At 38.7% G+C, this 20,498-nt stretch overlaps 3 protein-coding genes across 4 annotated transcripts; all 3 read right to left on the bottom strand.

The window, feature by feature from the left end:
- Positions 1–5,151: 5,151 nt before the first annotated feature.
- On the bottom strand, positions 5,152–7,516 carry LOC116294101 (uncharacterized). The gene is made up of 2 exons (XM_031701631.2): positions 6,557–7,516; positions 5,152–5,376 (listed from the first exon to the last, which is right to left on the bottom strand). Exons 1-2 carry the CDS (start codon positions 7,273–7,275, stop codon positions 5,244–5,246), a joined length of 852 nt encoding a protein of 283 aa, XP_031557491.2. The 5' UTR covers positions 7,276–7,516; the 3' UTR covers positions 5,152–5,243.
- Positions 7,517–8,076: 560 nt separating this feature from the next.
- Positions 8,077–11,456, bottom strand: LOC116294111 (uncharacterized). 2 transcript variants are annotated; one of them, XM_031701643.2, is made up of 2 exons: positions 11,324–11,456; positions 8,077–9,735 (listed from the first exon to the last, which is right to left on the bottom strand). In XM_031701643.2, the coding sequence occupies exon 2, from the start codon at positions 9,670–9,672 to the stop codon at positions 8,896–8,898; it is 777 nt and encodes a 258-aa protein (XP_031557503.1). In that variant the 5' UTR covers positions 9,673–9,735; positions 11,324–11,456; the 3' UTR covers positions 8,077–8,895. The 2 variants fall into 2 exon arrangements, with proteins under 2 accessions (XP_031557503.1, XP_031557511.1); XM_031701651.2 differs by lacking the exon at positions 11,324–11,456 and adding an exon at positions 9,967–10,313.
- Positions 11,457–12,379: 923 nt separating this feature from the next.
- LOC116294062 (uncharacterized) lies at positions 12,380–19,999 on the bottom strand. Its single transcript, XM_031701596.1, is given in 4 exon segments — positions 12,380–13,779; positions 13,781–14,268; positions 14,754–15,689; positions 19,848–19,999. Coding segments are annotated over 3 exon segments (1,482 nt in total). The 5' UTR covers positions 15,616–15,689; positions 19,848–19,999; the 3' UTR covers positions 12,380–13,647.
- Between the last annotated feature and the right edge of the window lie 499 nt (positions 20,000–20,498).

Raw genomic sequence — 20,498 nt, 5'->3', positions numbered from 1 at the left:
AACAAATGAGCTTAAAAGGTACTTTCACTGGATGTGAACTCCATTAGACCATGACTATTTCACATCCATTGATAGGACCTTTTTCATAATCGAAAAGGTCCTTTCACTGGATGTGAACTCCATTAGACCATGACTATTTCACATCCAGTGAAAGGACCGTTTACGTAATCGAAAAGGTCCTTTCACTGGATGTGAACTCAACTTGACCATGATTATTTCACATCCATTGATAGGACCTTTTTCATAATCGAAAAGGTCCTTTCACTGGATGTGAACTCCATTAGACCATGACTATTTCACATCCGTTGAAAGGACCTTTTCCATCATCTAAAAGTTATACGTTTAGATTAAAAGAAATGAAAACAAATAGAATAGAAAAAAAGTAACTTAATAGACTAGAGCATTCGAAAACGGTTATCTTACCCAAATCGATAGATAATTCGAAACAATCGAGGTGTTTTAAATGTTTTAGCAAATAAACACAATAAATACCTCCACAATAACATCCGTGCTCTTGACAAGTAGAATAAGGAATAAACACCACGCATTCCAGTATATATGGATCTTCGAATTATATACCTACATCTCTCTTTATCGCCTTTGGCTCCAAAAACTTTTCATTTTTAATTAGGTTTATTTAACAAATAAAACAACTTTTTCCTTGCTCTGTTCAGTAATACAATCCTCAGGAAGTGGCGTAAGCACAAAAGGAGTTCTTAAGGAGCTTCCTAAGGACTTCCTAAGTGCTTTATTACTTAACGGAGCACTGAAAAAGCTGTTTTATTTGTTTTATTGTTTAGTTATTAATTTTATTTCGGTATTGAATTTTTTTATTCAAAAAGAAAGACGGTCGCAGGATCTAGCAGCACTTCGCGCGCGCAGATGGCGTCAGCACTGTGCTCTGTTCACTAATAAAGAACAGTTTTCGACCAATCAGCGCGCGCGTACCATCCAAATAACATAATAAACAACTTTGTTTCACGGTCAAAGTAAAATAAACACGAGCGCGTGCGTTCTATGAGTTATCAAATACTTTTCATTGCTGAAAAGAAGCTGAGAAATAGCATACATCTATAACCAATTTGGAACTCTTTTTGTGATTTATTTTCAATATTTTTGCTGTTACAAAATCAAATACTTATTGAATAAATAATATGTTATATGTTTTCTAGACTTCCAATAACTTGTTTGAAACAGAATCATATATTTTCAATTAAATTAAGAGTAAGTACGATTTTTTTTTTTCATTTTCTATAAGTAATCCGTAAATAAGTATGACTTAGAATGAAATCACGCCTAGCGGAGAATATTATTCTGTCTTATAACGAAACGTGTGCGCAAAAATCGGTGCATCCAAACGCTTGGCAGTCATTAAAACCTTTGCCTCTGATAAACTAAAGCTAGATTGATATCTTAACTATGGATAAAGACTATGAAGTGAAAGTCAACAAAAACTACAAACTACAAATCCAAAGATAGCCATGCTGTTTCCGCTCAGCAAAATATCTCAATGCGCACAAAATAAACCACTCGCACTCTCATCTTATTTTAAAACAAAATCTCATCCACTGTTTTAAGTCCATCAGGTTCTTAGTTACATGATACTGCAGAATGGTTTGCGCTTTTTTGAATAGTTCAAGTCCATCAATTCAACTTGTTTTAGGAATTCCTGCGAGAGCTGAAATGAGTGGTCGATGAGAATGTAGCTGTCCACCAGGGCTTTGGTCTTCATTGATACCTCGATACTCCGCTCCAGCAGGCTAACTTCGTTCTTATACAAGTTGGACGTACCTTCGGATGCCATGGCCTTATCATCGTCGGGTTGCAGTTCATTTGTAGATTTTTCAGAAGATGCTTCAGATGGTTGCGATTCATTCTGCTCCAAAACTTGATTATCCTGCTCTCGCTGTAAAGTATCGTCGGATTCTTTGGGCTCGCCTTCGGGCGCGGGTCGTGTTGGCATTTCTTCGGGTTGTTTCTCCTCGACTTCAGATTGTGTTATCATTGCGTCAGGTTGCGGTTCCTCTTCGAATTTATTCGGCTCGCCTTTCGGTTGTTTTACCTCGTCTTCGTTTCGTGTTGTTATGTCTTCAGGTTGCGATCTCACTTCTAGTTTATTCGGCTCGCCTTCGTGTTGTTTCGGCTCTTGAACAATTTTTTCCTCAGTTTCATGGGAACTGTTCTCGATATCTTGAGATTCTCTTTCATCTTCGTTCTTCTCCTGCTCGGTTATATCATGCTCAGTGTTTTCTTTTCTTTTCTCTAGCTGCTTTTGGTCTTCTTCCTTCACTGATGTGGTAAGCTCACTGCTTTTCTCTTCAACCATCTCCTCGTTTTCTCCTTGGACACTAGCATCATCTTCATGATGCGTCAGCTCCTCACTATACTTCTCTTCCTTAATTTCATCATTTAGCTCTTTCTCCTCTTCGATTGTTTTTGTCTCTTCAGCTATGGAAGTCAGCATGTCGTTCGTTCCCCTCACGACGTTATTCTCTTCACTTGGATTGTCACCCTGTTCCTCACTATACTTCTCTTCTTCTTCCTTAATTTCATCATTGAACTTTTTCTCCTCTTCGATTGTTTTTGTCTCTTCAGCTATGGAAGTCAGCATGTCGTTCGTTCCCCTCACGACGTTATTCTCTTCACTTGGATTGTCATCCTGTTCTGTTTTCGTCACGCGGTCTACGAGTTCTTTAAGAACATCATTCATCAGCGCACGACAGAAAGAGTACGTCTCCCCATCTTTATTCTCTTCTTTGGAATAGTCGGACTTACCCACTTCAATCCCAGCAATTTTATCACTCTCTACACTTTCTTGAACTTTTTCAACGCTTTCCAAATTTACGGTACCTTCTTCCTGGCTTTGTTCGTTTTCCTCTTCCACCTCCTTTGATTTCTCGAGATTGTTTTGTACGAACTTTTCATCCGTTTCGATTTCTTTTTCGGCCTTTGCTTCTCCAATCGCCTCGTACTCCGTTGATTTTACTCTTTTCAAAGCTTTGGGTAGTTTTATATTCAGTCCGCTCTTTTTTCTCTTGTTGGGTTTTTCTGGACTCACTTCTATAGGTCTAGAATTGTTTAGAATCTCACTTCCGGTTACGCTCTCGAATTTGACCAACAATGGAGCACTTATTTCAAGCTTTTTTGGTTCTGTTGTCTCGTCTTTCTTACTTGCCTTCAGATTTTTACTGGATATTTTACGGAGAAAACTTTTCTTTTTCTTCTTTGGTTGTTCATCTTTCACTGGACTTTCGATGTTTTGCGGTTCTTTCTTCTCATCACCTGTTGCTGTGACATTAAGCTGTTCTTCTTCGTCGTCAACAATAGAATTTTGTGTCTTTCGTTCAAGTTCGTTTTCTACCTCATTAACGTCTTCATTGTTCTGTATATTCCTTGCACATGCCTCAATAACGGGTTCTGATATTTCATCTTCGTTTTGGTTACCTGCTTTTTCGTTATCTTGTTCCACGGAGACATCTTTCTCTTGAGATTTTTTTCTCGTTTTCTCGCGTCGAAGACTTGCTGTCAACGAGCTAAGGATGTTCCCTTTTCCAAAGCTCGCAGACCTTGTTCTTTGGGTACTATCAGGGGATAGACTATAGTTTTCTTTGTCTGTTGTTTCGTCAAGGCTGACTGATCTTCTTCGCTGTTTCTCGGGCAAAGGAGGGCATTCTGAATCTTCATGTTCGTTAACTGCTTCTTCATTCACAGAGTTTTCCATATCTTCTACTTTTTCTCCAGGTAAACTCTCATCGATCAAATGAAGTTCAGTCGTCCGATCATCGAGAGACTCGGTGTTCTGGATCGAAGATTTGGTGGGTTTAGAATTTTCCAGGTCAAGCGACTCATTCTCAATGACAACCGAGTCATTCGTCTTCTTCTGTTTCGTAAAGCTCGCCCATCGTTTGAATTTTTGAACTCTAGAAATTTTTTCCTTTTCTTCAGCGCCTTCTTTAGGTTTGTTTTCATTTCCACTTCCCTCGTTCTCCTCAAGCTCTTTTCCAGGGCTCAAATCATCACAAAGACTTTCCTCTTGCTTCGTTTCTGGTGACAATGGAGCGACTGAGAGTTCGCCTAGTTCCGGTGCGCTTTCTTTCCAGGAAAATTTCTCTTCAAGATTTTCTTCAGTCTCGCCTTCGTTCTCAACTGTTTGTGCTTTATCTTCGACTCCTTTGTGCTTCTTCTTAGACTTTTTTCTCTTTCGTCGAAGTGAAAGCCCTTTAGATTTCTCTTTCTTTTCCATTTCTTCCTTTTTGTCACAGGTTGGTGGCCTGTAGTCGACCGGTTCACTTTCCTTGTCTTTTGGTTCTTGTTCACCAGCGCTTGTTATTGTTGACTTGGGCTCAACTAGTTCGCCAACATTCGTATTCTGTAGTTCAGAGCATTGTTTTGATTCCTGCGAAAGAACTACATCAAACAAAAATTGTGTAAGCAATCATTAAACAGCAAAGAATTATTAGTCAAAAGACAGAAATTAGCGTACCTGTGTTTGTCTCTAACTCAGCTGAATCGACGTTTTCCTCTTTCAAGTTCTCTGCTTGCGATTTGCTTGGATTTTCTTTGTTATTCGTTGCTGCCAAACCAGGAACGGTGAGAACAGTCTCAAGTCCTGTTTCAACATTGCCCTTTCTTAACCTCTTCTTCTTTGGTTTTCTTATGCCCTTTTCATCGCCCTTGTTTCGCTTAGAGCTCAACATGGCCTTGTATTTTTGAATCTGTGTTAGTGTGTCCTCTCCTCTAGCGGCCATAATTCAATTACGTACAGAAATATTCAGCAGGAATCTCGCAAACCTCGACCAAAAGACAACGCGACGAGATCTCGTGCAAAATACCGGCTGATTTTTTTTGTGTGTTGTTTTTCTGTCCAAAAATTTTTTATGATCAAAAGTGTCAGTCTTTTGTGACGTCATAAAGCCCACGGGAACACTACATGATTGACACCAAGTAGGCCCGTGCTTTGGGGATCACGTGATAACTTAATTTTGCAAAGGCTTTTGTTCTTGATGTTTTTGCGTCGAGAGTGATCGATCCGAAACATTCTTGGCCTAACCTGCGTCATATTTTTGATGCGCAATTTCGAGTATCACCAAAAACTAATAGTTTCTTTGGGCATTTGTATATTTATTATTTGTTTTAAGTAATTATGACAAAGTTCAAGGTCCATTCAGTAGATGTTATTGCATTTCCTATCTTTTTTAGTTTTTATGAATGCATTACCAAATGGCTATTCATTTAGTGTGTAATTAAGCGGTGCAAATTAGCACGGTTGAGTACAAAGGCCTGCTAATGGGCGTCCCTGGTCTGCCAACTGGGGTAGTACTAACGGTCTCCGGCATCCAATGAATCTTCCGGCCAGTCATCTTTTCCCGAATACATCTATTTCAAAACAAAAAAACAAAAAAACGTTGTGGGTCGGAGACCTGACATGGGCGATCTGAGACTAAACGTCATATTTGTGTTTTTAAGTATGCTTTCTGCTAAAATACGAAAAGTTATATTCCCAACTCAAAGGTCTTGCTTCATCAATCTAAAAGCATGCTACTCGCTCTCGGACCGTCAACGATTTTTGAAATAGGTATATATCCGTTCCGCAGACCAATAAAAGAAATACAAATATTTAGTACATTTTTACAATACAAAAATATCTAAACGTGACACTACAACATTTTATTTCTACTGTGTTTATTTTTGTCTCTGATTAAACGTATTCATTAGCGTACTCTTTTAAATTGCACCCACCCCTCCTCTTATAGAGATGCTGTTTGCGCTAAAACAATAAAGGCTGAGCGAAGGAAATTAAAATCCCTTGGTAACAATTCAACATAATATATGAACGGCAAAAATGAGCGCGCATTAAGGGCTGCTTCGATATTAGTTTGTTGTTTGGATGTATATCACTATGACTGATGCTACTAATATTAATCAAGCAACGTTTTTTTTGTGTGTGCGTCGTTCATGCGAAGCTCAAAAAAATTTCAGCAAAGAGTTTTTTCACCTAGTTACCATTAAAGGTTATGCATTTTGATCCTAGAATTTGTAACAAAATATTCGAGGGGAGTTTATTTCTCGGTTTTCATCTGGAGAAATCTTTTATTCAGTGAACATTGAAAATGAAAATGCAATCTTTGTTTTTTTTTTTCGGAAATTTAAACAAATCTCACGAACATAAATAAAACGTGAATAATATAATTCGCCTTTCGCGGGTTTTTTTTTTTTTTTTTTTTTTTTTTTTTTTACTCAATTTACTGTGTCTACGGGTATTTGAACATCAGAAAGGACTGCTTTACGCTTGACTTTCTTAATCTTGAAGCACTGTGGATATTTCTTGATTAGGTAAACTAGAAAATTCACCAAAGCTTGTTTGGGAACTTGACCAGCTCTTGTGAGGAACGCGTTGATCAAGCTCACCAAAGTGGAATAGGTCTGATCAGCTGTTTGTAGCACTAGTTCGTACACGGCCTCGGTTTTTGTTTTGGGTGGGTTTCCTGTGTTATCCGACTTTGATCCAGGTATCATCATATCAAGTAAATTTGCTATCAAAACGTTTGGCACGAACCTTTCAACCTCATTTGAATCGCATTTTTCTTCATCTTCCCCTTGTTTTGTTGAATCTGAAGAGTAATCTGGATCGTGATGTTCATCTGTTGGTGTTTCTTCGGATGGCACACCTTGGCGTAAGAGAGCACGGATCACCGATCCTTCCTCGCTACTTTGGCTTTCCTCTTTCAACAAGACATCATTTTTGAGTCGTTCTTTGTTCTTGTTGACATTAGTGGCCATTGTTTGGGCTGTAACCTCTTTGCCATCTGATTGGATAACAGCTTCAGGTGACTCGCACTTCAATTGTACATTTTGTACTTCAGAAGTAAACTCCTCGCTGTTGTCTTTCTCTGGTTCTGGTTCTATGTTGTCCTTTTCTTCGACAAATTCTTCTTCTTCTGCCTCCACCTGACCTGGTTTGTCTCTATCCATGACCAGGTTTTCTTCCTTAACAACCTGTGAGCTCTCAACTTCACTTTTTTCTTTTTTCGACTTCTTGTTACGCGAAGGTAGAAATCTTCGGTGACCAAATTTCTTTTTCTTTCTTTCATGGGTGTCTTGAACGTCAGCAGTTTCAACATCCTTCTCTCCTGATTTTTCTACCGTTTTTTCTCCAGTCTCTTTGACGTCTAAGACTTCAACTTCTTCCGCAAGCTCTTTCTTATTTTCTTTGTTCTTCTTCTTGAAAACATCGCTTATTTTTCGTTTTTTCTGCTTCACTTCAATATCGGCCATCGTCTTACAACAGCTGTGTAAATAGCCTCAAATGAACTGTTTTGCGTGCCTTGGTTTCAAATTTATAAGCTTCAAGTAAACAAACTCACGTGAAAGAAAACGACTTTGGACTTAGGATAAAGTTTATAGTTCGTCTTGAGACGAACAAAGGGCCGAAATGGAAGAGATACGAATATACGAATATAATCACTCATCAAAATGTCAAAAATATTCATGATCTAAATCTAGAGCCAAAGACTGATGACATCATTTCTGTATATAACATTTACCTGAAGCACCTAGTTCGTGATGTAAATAATTAAACATATGTTTTTGAATAGGATAACAATCCCAAGGGTTCAAAGGTTGCCTAAACACGGCTAAAATCTATTCAGTTCTTCATAAGTTCCATCCAAGCTTGCCAAATTTCGACCATCATGCTAGCCGTATGATTTCATATAGATTTTTATGAACTTTTTGCAACAGTTTTTTAAGCTAAGTATTTGATATGTCATTATTGTATTTTGTTTTCAGCATTCAGGAATAGGATAGAATCTTCACGATTTGCTCGGCAAGCCCAAATCAAAAATTTGAAACAATATAGATATTCGGATCGTTGGAGTTTTTTTTCAGATAGATTTCGGTTGCTGTTTACAAGTATTCATTTGCTATAATTTTCCTGGGAATATTTTGTCATTTTGATCGTTTCTTAGAAAATTTTCCTCGGATCAAAATTTCGCAAAAACACTTTCTTTACAAAAATCCTGCTTAGAGAAAAGGAAATGGAGTTCTGCCTCCCTTCGTCGCTAGTGAGAACAAGGCTTTAGGGTTTGAAGATCTTGTTTGAAAAAATCAATTCAGGGCTTCTCCACAAGCGGTGTTGCGTTAGAAGTTCTATTTATAATGTAAACTGATTCATATTCAGTACGTGGTAATAAGGTCAATAGGAATACATGCAAGTTCCTGTAACATACTGTGTGACATGCCAAATTAAAAGAACCAGACAAATCTAAGAATGCAAAGTTTAAAAACATTATATTACATTACTAGTTATTTTGAAAATTAAACTTCATAATCATTTTCAAATCGGTATTTTGATTCGGGGGGGGGCTGGGTTATTCGGTACCCAAGTACAACCTCTGGAATCAAAATATGGATTTTGTCCTCAACATCACCAAAACTAAAAGTCATATCGCAGAATCATGGACTGTCTGTTGAAGAAATAGAAAACGCGCGCGCGTACTGTGTGCAGTTGTAAAGCACGCGGGGATTGGCAGAACATGAAAGAAGTGTTACTAGAAGAAGCACGACGCGTAGCGGAGTGCTTCTCGAGTATTCTGCCAATCCCCAAGTGCTTTATAACTCTACACAGCACAGCATGCAAGTTTTTTATTCCTTTAATGAAATGCAAAGGGCGCGTGTGTGCTGTGTGCTCTCATAAAGCACGCGCTCCCAACCAATCAGAATGCGAGATTTGTAACAGTTATTTTATAATAGCATAGTACAGTAAACTACATATTTGTGTCATATCGAAATGAAGTCACTACGGCCGGACACTCTATCGAGCATTTCCACAACAGGTCTCTGATCAATAAATCGGGTTTCTATTCTGTGGACCACTTCTTGACTTCTTGACTAAAACTACGAAATCCAACATCTGCACAAGCGAAGAGAAAACGTCTTTTGCTTGCGTTTTTCTCTCAAGTACGTAACATCTTGAGCTTGTTTCATCTCGTAAACCTTCAAATCCAAATCTGTGACAATCCAATCTCCCAAACAACATTCAAACACTTCCTCGTGGATGCCTAAAGCAGACAACCGCTTCTCGTCTTTATTTTTGAAAGGTTTTCTCTTTTCAGAATTCGAAACATTTTCGCGATGATTAAGTGTTGTAAGTCCCAAACCGTTCACTTTCTTGGACTCCTGTTCTGTCTTGGATCGTTTTCGAATTTCACTTTCCAAGCTCGTGTATTTAATATTTCCGCATTCTTCAAGATTGCGGTTCGAGGCGGACAGGAAGGTGATGTTTTTTCTTATCGGTTCCTGTTTAAAAGAATTTTCTTCATTTACGAAATGCGAAGGCAAAGGAGAGGGTAACGACCTTGCTTCTGTAGCACAAAGAGAATTATCGTCTTTGCGCGCATGCGCAGTTGCATCTATTTGAACCGGAGATGTTTTCTTTTGGTGAACAGAGGAGTAAGGTTCAGTGCTTGTTTTCCTCTTGTATGGAATCTTTCTGCTTATATCAACAGGACAGCTATAGTAATCACAATGTTCCTCGTGATCTTTATTATCGTCATCTGGAGTTCCAATGACTCTTTCGTCTTCTTGAGTTAGTCTTGAGAAGTCTTGTTCCGTAGTATCCAGAGCGTTTTCGGGATCTTTCCGCAAGTCAACGTTATCCTCCATTCCTGGCATTTCAGTTTGGATCCCCAACTTTGTCACGTTTTCCAGCAAAAGTTAAGCTCGTAAGTGTGTCAGCTGTGAAACAGAAATGAAAACAAACATGTATTGAGCCCCTTCTGATATATAAGCCAATTTGGCGCTCTAGAAACTAAAACACTTGGCTACGGACCCAAAATAGGACAAAGGCGGCAAAATGCCTTCATGGGGTCAAGTGAAGCTTTGCCACGCACAAGAATAAGCCGCAACCACTAGCGTTTGTCGGTCACGCAAATCTTTGTAGTGTCCGAATTACATAGGCCTACTCACTGTGATGAGAAGAGTACTGTATGCTGAATCAGTTACCTATCACGCGCCAAGCCAGCTTGCCCGAACTTTGCAGTGTTTGCTGTTTCGTCGCTACATAACTCAATAATAGTCCAGTTTCGAGGTCTCTGTTGCTCAGAGTTAGAGTCGATTTTGTGCAGAATATACATTATTCCAGTACCCTGGGCTCCAGAGGTTCTATTCGCTTTTCCCGGAACATTGAACGAGCGAGCTCACTACTCGTCAACACAGCAAATGCCGGAGCGAGAATGCAATAACCTCTGGGCCCCAGGGTATTATTTCAGAGAAAGGTCCGTGAAATTTCAAAGTGTTTGTATTATTAAAGTTGTCACATTCTTTACTTTACCGCAATCTCGTACCCAGAGCCCTTAATTCTTACTGCGCATGCTCGACGAAATTTGTACTTTCTGTCTGTCTGTCTATTTTTATGTTACACCGAATATTCAGTCCCCCCCCCCCCCCCCTCCCTCCTTTCTCTCACCCCCCGCCCCGATATAATAGTGATGGTCTTCCCGAGGTATACGGTAACCAGGGCTACATATGGCGAAACGCATCATTCACTCGTAAGCAAGAGCAGGTCAAGGAAGGTGAAGATCAAAACCTCAGCGGATGCTAGATTCAGTTTATAAACATTTAAAAAATGTTAGTCTCAAGGCATGATCATCGTCACGCGCACTCAAGACTGATCATCGACCAGGCCCATCCTAACCACAAACTGTTCCAAGGGGAATGAAATATATTCTCAGTGCCAGTATTAATCACCCTCTTGCGCAACTAAACAGAATACTCATATTTTGAGTTCACCTTTTCTCAGTCTTAGCCTCAATTGTGTACAAATGTGTTCTTTTCATTTAATATGGGCCTTATTCACGCGGCAGCCATGTTGGATTGAACAATAGATTCCACCACGCGTAGCCTCAAGCGCTTGAGAATTAATTTATGCTGGGGAAACAAAGGTTTTTATTCTCATGAGGATAAACATGGCCGCCATGTGATAAAAGTCCATCAAGGTCCATTGTATAAGTTGATTAAAATGCCACGGGTTTTGGTTGAAAAGCTGAATATCACAACGTACAACCGAGACTAAGGCTGAGCAAAGAGAACTCGAAACTGGAGTATTCCCTTCATCTGTTGTGATATTAGACTTAATCCAAAGAGTACTGCGTGATTCAATAGATGTGGACCTGTGGCGTCATGTCCAGCTGCATATTTCTAGTGTAAGGCTTGCATGTTCATATCCCAGCTTATACATTAGTATCTACATACATACATACTTTAATCCTCTATGTAGGTCATTTAAAATGGCAACAAAGCTGATGTGGGAATCATTCAGACTTACCTGAGGCTTAAGCTTAGAAATAATCAGTGTTACGACTGATGGTGTCCTTTAGTATGATCAAGATGTCGGCGAATCAAACTTACGCCGTCGCGTGACCTGTCGTCGCGTGACCTGCATGTCATTATACCTGCCGTTTCGAACAGATCCAAGTCCTGTATCTATTATCAGATATTGAGTAACATGAGTAGCCGTGTGACCTATAGTAGTGTTTGATACAAGTGGCGAGTTCCAAATTACCTCTGTCTCCTTGATCAGACTCATTTACTCAGGGTTGGCCTCGTATCAGTGTCTAAATATTCACAAATACCAACTGTAAAGCTTCAACAATACAAACACTTTGAAGTTCCACGGACCCTCACTGTAACGCATGAATATTCTGCACAAAATCGAGGCTAACCCTGAGCAACAGATAACTTGAAACTGTGGTATTCAGTATGAAAATCCATGTATTTTGGCTGTAGTTACACAGGTGACGTCCGTTTTAGACAGGAGGCAGCAAGTTGGACAAAGTTTTTGGAAAACGGTCAGTTTTCTTTTCTTGACCCTCAGGCAGTACACTTCCCCCTTCAACAAGACCTTTTTTTATCAAGACTGGCTTCACATGATCTCAGTCTAGATCCTAGCTTTCCAGTATTTTTGTGAAGGTACGAATTCGGGAGTTCGCAGTAAACTTTTTTAAAATGATTGTAGCCTCCCCCCCCCCCCCCCCCCCCCCTTTCATTCAGTAAGAACTCCATATGACTCTCCTATTAAGTCACCACAAGGCGAAGCTTTCGTAAAAATAAAAATGTTTGACCTTCAAAAAAAAAGGTATTTTTTTATACTGACTACCCTTTCTTCCCCAAATAAATAACGTACCTTTCCTTAATCTTTACGCCAAGGAAATAGGATTTTCTAAAGATCTTTTACCTGACCAAAAATAAGAGCGGATTTTTTGTAATTTCCGTCAAGTTTTGTTATTGAACCACGTAGGCTTAGGACTTTTCAGCAGTGAGTAACCTTTATAACCTAGGACAGACGTCAGTAAGAACAGTTTATAAAATGAACAATACGTACTTACAGATGGATTTGGCTTTATTGACTTGTGCGCACAATGATAAAGTATACATTTTACTGATTAAATTTAAATAAGGAAATCATAATATGGATCTGGATGATATTCCTAAAAATCTCAAATGAAATTGTATGCGCAATATGTGAGTTCCGCTCAGGAGGCATGATTTGAGAAAGAATATGAGTTACCATTTAATTATAACCTATCGCTAATAATAACACATTTCAGTAATCTTTAAATTATCCTTTAGAATATTTCCGAAAACGAGCTTCACGATTTTGTGCCATTAGCAATAACCTCGCTACTAGTAATGTCCCTACGTTGCCATAATGTTAAAATATGTGACGTTATTTGTAACTTAGCCAATCAAAGTGCGCGGACACGCTCACAGGTTTTAGCAAGTCGCGCAAAACCCGCTTGACTTGATACTAAGGTCCCCGCAATTGAACGAGCTAAGAGACAGAATCAACCCATCAAATTATACTCACAATGATATCTATAATCAAATAAATAGTATTTAATGGATATGTTCCTCTGATGACGAAATAATTCAAGGCAAATAATATCAAGAAAATCTTCAAATAAAAGTTAAGATAGAAAATTCTATTTATAGAGGATAAACACTAAATAGTATACAATACTTATAAACTCGTGGTCCTCAAAGAATTAATTTATAAAATAAAATTTGCATTCCTAAGAAATCTATGGTGCCAAAGGATTTTTCATTTAGGTTCCTTCTTGGGCGATAGAGCCTCTGAAACGTAAGCTCCCCCCCCCCTTATCCGTGTTAGACGCCGCAATTTAGGCTTGGTGAAACTTTCGTCGCTAGAAAGTTTCACGAAAAGTGAAACTGCTTTCTACTAGTGCAACCGAAACTTGTGTCGCGAACAAGTTTAGGGACGATATTGCGCCGTTAACACCCCCCTCGTTGCACACAAGAATCAGCTTCAAGTTTTAACGTGTAACAGGGCCTTTAGCCTCACAAGGATTCCTATACATACCCAGCGACTTCACCAACGGTCTACGTTTCCTATATACGAACCAGTCGCATACAAGCTAGTACTCTGACTGACAAGTGTTTCTCTTGATTGAACACCAAGCCACAAGCGCCTGCACTCATGATCATTCTACACTCGTGGCAGCCAGAGCAAGAGAAGTAAGCCGCGGAGTAAAAGGATTGTGATAAAGAACCCAAGTTTGCAAAACATTCTGTTAAGTGCTAAATATCTACTATGAAAATAATAATCTAAATATTAGCGATCAACGTTTGTCATTGTTTAGCTTTCATGGATGTCAACTCATTATACATCTCGTGAAATTCATCAATAAACATCTTGGTCAGTTTGTTCGGGTTACTCATCACCGCCTTGTCAGTCATGACGCTCATGCGCAGTGACCCGGCAGTAGCTAAACACTGACATCGACATACTGGTGTCGCTCATCAGAGGTGGCCAAGCAATCACCGATTCAATCTCGCTGCCGTTCAACTCGAGCGAACTGAGCGGACCAGGGACGTTACTGAGAATCAAACAGCAGTGCTTGTTGAGGGAATACGATGAAAACCTACCAATACACTCGGGAAGTGTTCCAACTACATAGTTGAATATGAAGCCAAATATTTTCCAGTCTGAGGAAGCCTTCATGTCGTCCATGCGGTGCTTGGTCTCGTAGATGCGTTGAATGGGGTCCACTATCCCAACAGGTAGAGAACACAGTAGACCAGTCGTGTGGTTCTCTAAGGGGATGTTATCCTTGGACAAGATGTTAGGGGACCGTGTGTTGATGCTGACGGCGATCTGGACGTCATTGGGGTCTTGCTGACCTTCTGACTGTAGATAACGTCGTAAGGCACCCGCAATGCAGGCTGATAACACGTCGTTGACTGTTGTACCTAAAATAACAAAGACCATTAGATCAGTATTTATGACTGGTAATAGTTTTGATGAGTGAGATATTAAGAATCAAAGTATTCCAGGTTCGAGTTCTCCTTTCTTAGCCTTAGCCTTGGTTGTGCGTTAAAATATCAGACCATTCAACCAAAACCGTAGTACGTACATTCCTTATTATACACTGGACCTTAATAAAAGAAAAGAACACATTTGTACACAATCAAGGCTAAGACTGAGCAAAGGCGAAAGTCGAAATGGGAGTGTTGTCAATTATGGGCCATCAAGATGATCAGTGTCGGGGATAAACATATCGCCTTGACAACCCGGCAAAAGCCACGATTCCTTGCATCTATTGGCTCTCAATTTCGCTTAATTTAAAAGATATTTCATAAGTAAAGCCGTATGGGTTGCCTGTGCTAATTAGCATATAACGCACTCCCCACATACAAATATCCAGCACAAGTCTGCTCTCCAGTATGTTTCTTACCAGTTCGGGTTTTAATTTCTTTGATCAAGTCCATACTAATAGGCTTAGTCCAGCTGAATAGCTTCTCTCCTGACAACTTGTTTTTGGACAGGAAAGGGTTGTTAGTCGACATGGCCAAGGCGACGCTCAGGAGAGCAAGGGGACCCGTCAGTACAGTCTTCCATACTTGTTTTTGTTTATCACAGGGAGTAGGCACGGGTTTTTGCACCCTGAGAAGCTCAGGTTTACGATCTACCATACGAGCAATGAGTCCCACAAGCGCAAACCCATCTCCCAGCGCATGATGAATGCGGATACAAACCGCAAACTGTTCCTTTCCCATGTTGAGCGGCATCACAACGAAGATCCACGGGGAGATGTCTTCAGGGAACGGTTCAGAAGCAAGGTTGCTCATAGTCTGTTGTAGTTCAGCTTCTGTGCAGGGTGAGGGACCGTCGGAAAACATCACGTGCTTCTTAATGTCAAAATCCTCTTCGGCTTGCCAAACATAGTGTCCATACTGCTTGACCACCTTCTGGCGCATGCGCAAATAACTCGGCTCTTCACTGTTTAATATAACCCTGTCCATTAGAAGCTCACGGAGTTGGTCAATGTCAGGAGTGCCATTGATGACGAATAGGCCGTTAATGAAGTTCCTATTGTTCTCACTCTCGTGTAGAAATGGCACGTCTTTATAAGCCAGAAGCTTACCTAGATCATAATATGAGACTAGATTGCTTTGGATTAACTTGAAAAGCCGGAAAATGAAATAAAAGGGTAGTGTGAGGGTAGCGATGACAACCCAAACTAATATTGCACTAAAGCACAACACGCCATAAATGAAGCTTGGTAGAGCACGAAGGTATCTCAAGTAGTTGGTCATTTTGTGGAGAGTTATTGAGTAGAGCGATGCAGCCTCTATAATACTGGTAAGCGATTATACCAGATTATTATGACCTGGGGAGTAAATGGATAACCACATCATTAGAACATGCAAATTCTATCGTTTTCTAATCGTATCTATATTAGAATGTCCTGTTCTCACTAGTGAAACAAGCAGACACAGCTTCATATGTTCTCTCTATGAAAAGAAGCAATGCAAACGCAAGGGAACAAGGGATTTAGTTTTTTTTGCTTGTCCTTATAATAATAATAATAATATTTAATATTTATAAAGCGCGACTTTAACATGTGAATATGATCAAATGAGAGCCATGCATCGATTCTTTTGAAGTCGGTCTTTCCATGTGCAGAAAACGAGATTTGCGAGGGTACTTTTAGAAAGTCTAGTTGACTGAGGGTGCTCAGTAGGCGACTAACAAATGAACTCATGCGCGTTTGAGGAGAATCAAGGCCTTATGCGCAAGTGTTCGCGAAGAGGTTAGGTTAGGTTAGGTGAGCATTTGATGAGCGACAAGACTTTGAGACCGATTTATGAAGATATGCATTGATTTCTGATTATTTTATAAGAAGTTCATTTATATGATGACGTACTTTGCAAACAGAACTACAACACTCACCAAGCTAGTCTTTTAGTCAGGGAACTGGGAATTTCGTAGAGCGGAAGTCGAAGTTGGCTTACGAAACGAAAGGATTGAACAGAGTCCAGTTAACTAGCTTTGACTCAGGAAGGCTAACTAGAGTGTCTTTAGTAGACAAAGAATTTCTTTAGAGGGGAGATGTTTGATTAGCGAGTAATAAACGAGGAGAAACGACAGAAACCACTCACTTTGTTTCTTACTAGAGGAGGGGAGGGGCGGCAGTATTTTGAATAGCATAGAAAAATTAACAGTGATAGCTCAATAAAGATTACATGAAAGATATATTGCAGATACAGCAAGAATATGAACCCTGTCTCTAGTTACACATTGAGGGTTTTCTAGCTATCACTTGATCCAAAGACCGACCTCGTAAGTGGCGTGATATGCAAAGCCACCAAGCAAGGCCAAGCCCATCAAATATCACGTCTATAAAATCGCTAAACTACTTAATATATATAATTTATCAAAAATGTTAATTTTAAATACATCTATCACTAATGCCAGTTAAAATGTCTCCAGGCCAGTCAAAAGCAAACTCGAAAAAAAGCTATTTAAATGCCAAAATGTAAATAACTATAATTCCAAAAACGAGTAAGTCGGTTATGACAATAAAACTTGAACATTACGATACGTTTTAACGAAGATAATCTTCAGATTTTTGGTCGAATAAAGTATGACCACAAACCAAACATTTATAAGGCTTAACGCCGGTTCCTGGGGCCCCAGGAGGGGAATGCTACTCGAAATCGTTTCCCACGCAACCCACTAAAATATTACCAAAAAAGTTGTGGAAATATACTTGAACGGTGATCTTATGCACGATTTGGCCCGACAAGACAAAATCTTACCTTTCACTGTTGGATAAATACGCCTAACTACAACGAAAAATGTTGAGGAACAGGTCTTGGCAAACATATGAAATAAAATACCCGGTAAATAGTTTGCGCAATCTCACTTCCGGCCCTAAATAACCGCTAATTAGAAATACTGATTCCTTTTTCCTCGTCGGATCAAATTCGGAGCTTCTAGTTTCTTCGGAAAAAGACATGAATCATTTTTAAATTTCGCGTTATTACTTATGATTTTGGTCTACATGTTTTATTCATTGAAAATGGTTTAAGTTAAAGCCCTTTTGGGTAGAAAATAAATAAATAAGCTGAAGCCCAAGTAAACTAAACCGCGGGAGGTTTTCAGCAAAACTCGTGACGTATTTCCGGTAAAAGACAATGGAAAACTGGAACTTGTATGGTAGAAAAGTTTTTTTGGTGTATCTTGAATAAAAATTTATATCCAACAAGAGAATATTCATATTCTCTTGTATCCAACTGGTTAATCTCTAATACCTGTCACTATGACTATCCTTGTCACTATTTGAAGGAAAAAGTCAAAGGTCTGGACTTCTATACTATAAAATCTACTACTACACTGGAGGGCCGTTAAAAGAAAAGAATGGATTGATATTTATGTATTTATGATTTTCTAAACTCTTTAATCCAAAAACAGTGATGGAAATCATATACCCTAAGACTAATATCCCGAAAAACCATACACATCTAGTGTAACATCCTCGCATAGTCTTTTGAGGTTTTTCACTGTGACATCACAATATACAAAAAAAATAATAATAATTTTTAAATTTTCATAAGAAAAAAGAGCTTACAGTTAAATTGTAAAGTTCCATGAGCATTGACAATAATCCAAAGAATCTTTAATTTTTTTACAACCTTTCTCACAACTTTTTCAAAGAAATGTATGTGGATGGACAGGCAAAGTTTGTCTGTCAGGCTACATTTCTTTGTAAACATTTCTTGTTTAAAAAATCATATCTTCAATAGTTTACCTGTGATTTTCCACTAAACTGTGCAGTTTTACTTATATCTGTATGACAACTTTAAATATCAACTCTTTTTCAGATCAAACAAATTTTTCTATAGCATGATGTCACCAATAAAAAACCTCCTCCGTGATGTTTTCCCATTTTTGACTACATGTTATTCCCTAGAGTATCATTTCCTTGTTTAATGGTGGCACATGAGTAGACACATAAATATGGATACAACTCAAACAAAGAATCTTATTATCTAGGAAATGAGAAATGGTCTGAAATGGGTAAACATTCCACTGAGAAGACAAAGGTCATAATCCATGGCAGTCAAAGCTAAGGCCAAGAACTGCATTAATATTTCATTTAAATGGACATAAAAGATTTGTAAAGAACAGGAAGCTAAAAAGGTGAGCCTCAGGGTTACTGTGGTTTCCCATATCCTGCAAACTCAGACATTTCAACAGTTTGTTGTGAAGTTTGTTTTTCACTGCCACCAGTCAAAAACATAAAAGGTACCCACTGATCATCTTTGATTGACAGCAGCGAAAAACCAAATTTCAGGGTTTGTTACTACTGAGTTCGCAGAATATTAAAAACCACAGTAATCAACATTTTTCAAACTCCATTCATTACATGCTTTAAAGGGAAAAAGTGGAAAACCTTTATGTATGATAAAGAGTATGCATGTTACGGGCCCTTAGGCCAGGAGGGGTCAGAGGTAAAAAAGTTTGAAATTCTGTCCTGGCTTACTTGATGATCATACATCATTGTTGGTAAATCACAGGATAGTGTGGTAGAGAATCAAAAAATGTCTTTTCATTTTTTCCTCTTACAAGTCATATGGCCATGGGGAGGCATGGGTATCGTGAGCAGCTAATTGATCACATCTCACTTTAATCTTTAATCCTTAATCATGTACTCTTGGGTTAAAGTCCTGTCAGGCTTGGTTTCATATATATGTGAACAGAGTTGTTTGCTTCGAGGGATTTTCTCAGGGTTCTCCATTTTTTGTCCCTCCTCAAAAATCAACTTCTAAATTCCAATTCCATTTTAGGAGATTAATTCTCGATTTCATCATCTTTCACATTAGAAATGTGAATAAATTAGTTATAATTACTGACTGACATTAGTAGTTTCCAGAGTATTTCTACTAACTTGAACCACAGGGGGAATAAGTATGACAGATTCTACAGTATGTCATGAATTTCAAATTTGATCTCCTTATCCCTAGCCTTTTTTCACGTTGTTTTTTATTTTTATTGAGTCTATATTCCCAGACAGGATAAATACTATCTATTTACTATTAGTATACAGTATATAATAGTATATGTAACTGTAAGAATAAGTGAAGGAAAGAGAGCCCTGTTATAGAGCCTTAATATTCCCGGCGTTTTCAGAGTCATTTGACTTTGATGTGAAAGTAATAATCGAGTGGATCGATCCTCATAAAGATTGTTATTACTAGTACAAAGTTGGTTGTACTATCATTTTATTGGAATGGACATTTGTTCGCTTGTAAAGTTCGAATGACTCGCCTTATCAATAAAGCCGGTAAGATCTCATGTACTTAAATAAAAAGGGTTCCTTTTACTCGTGATCATCGCGCGCTTTAAAATTTTTGCGAGGGGAGAAAATTTCTAAAACGCTGGGAAAACGAAAGGCTATAACAACCGCTACTAGTAAAAGAATAATTTCAAACAACGCTATGAAAAACACAAAACAGTCATTATAAAAGTATAGAAATCTTACCTGCGAAAGGACGAAATCGCTAAGCTTTACAATTTTGAAATTCTACTTTTGAATGAAAATGTAGTACGTAGTTTCTAAGGATGTCTTGCATACGGAGGTGAACAAGAACAACGAAGTGACGGACATTCTTTACGTACAGTCATTATCATGTGGCCGTGCTCGAGCCAGTCCCTTCCTTGCTTTTGAAGGGTCATTCAAGGTCATTTGTGTTGACAATGACACTGATGATTGATCTTCATGAAAAATAATGATAACTTTTACCGTAAAAGTTATTGATGGGTATAAAGTGTAATCAAAGTATTTCAATTTTATAGAGTCCCTATCAGTGAATATTTTAATATTGTTATAGCTCCCCTACCCCTACCCCCGATAGCAGAGCCTCACCGCACTTGTCAGCCCATTTGTCATCGCCTTCCGGGCTCAGAGGCATGAGAAATTGCATATCTAAAAAGATAGACCTAAAATAAATGAAATATTTAGTTGAAGGGACGATTCATTTGTAAAATGTTTGGGTCACGACGGTTTGAATTTTTCGATATCTCCCCTCCACCTTACCCCTCCCCTCCCTTTCCTCCACTTATATTTTTTCACATTAAAAAGAAGAGATAACCGCCAGTATTATGTTTTTGATCCCTTTAAATGATTTCACCA

This window comes from Actinia tenebrosa, unplaced genomic scaffold, assembly GCF_029948245.1.
Source record: "Actinia tenebrosa isolate PJP-AT-01 unplaced genomic scaffold, QUT_ActTen_1.0 PGA_scaffold1__47_contigs__length_23844297, whole genome shotgun sequence".
NCBI classification, from domain to species: domain Eukaryota; kingdom Metazoa; phylum Cnidaria; class Anthozoa; order Actiniaria; family Actiniidae; genus Actinia; species Actinia tenebrosa.
Note: the sequence above shows the minus strand (reverse complement) of the source record. Positions and strands in the feature narration are given on the sequence as shown.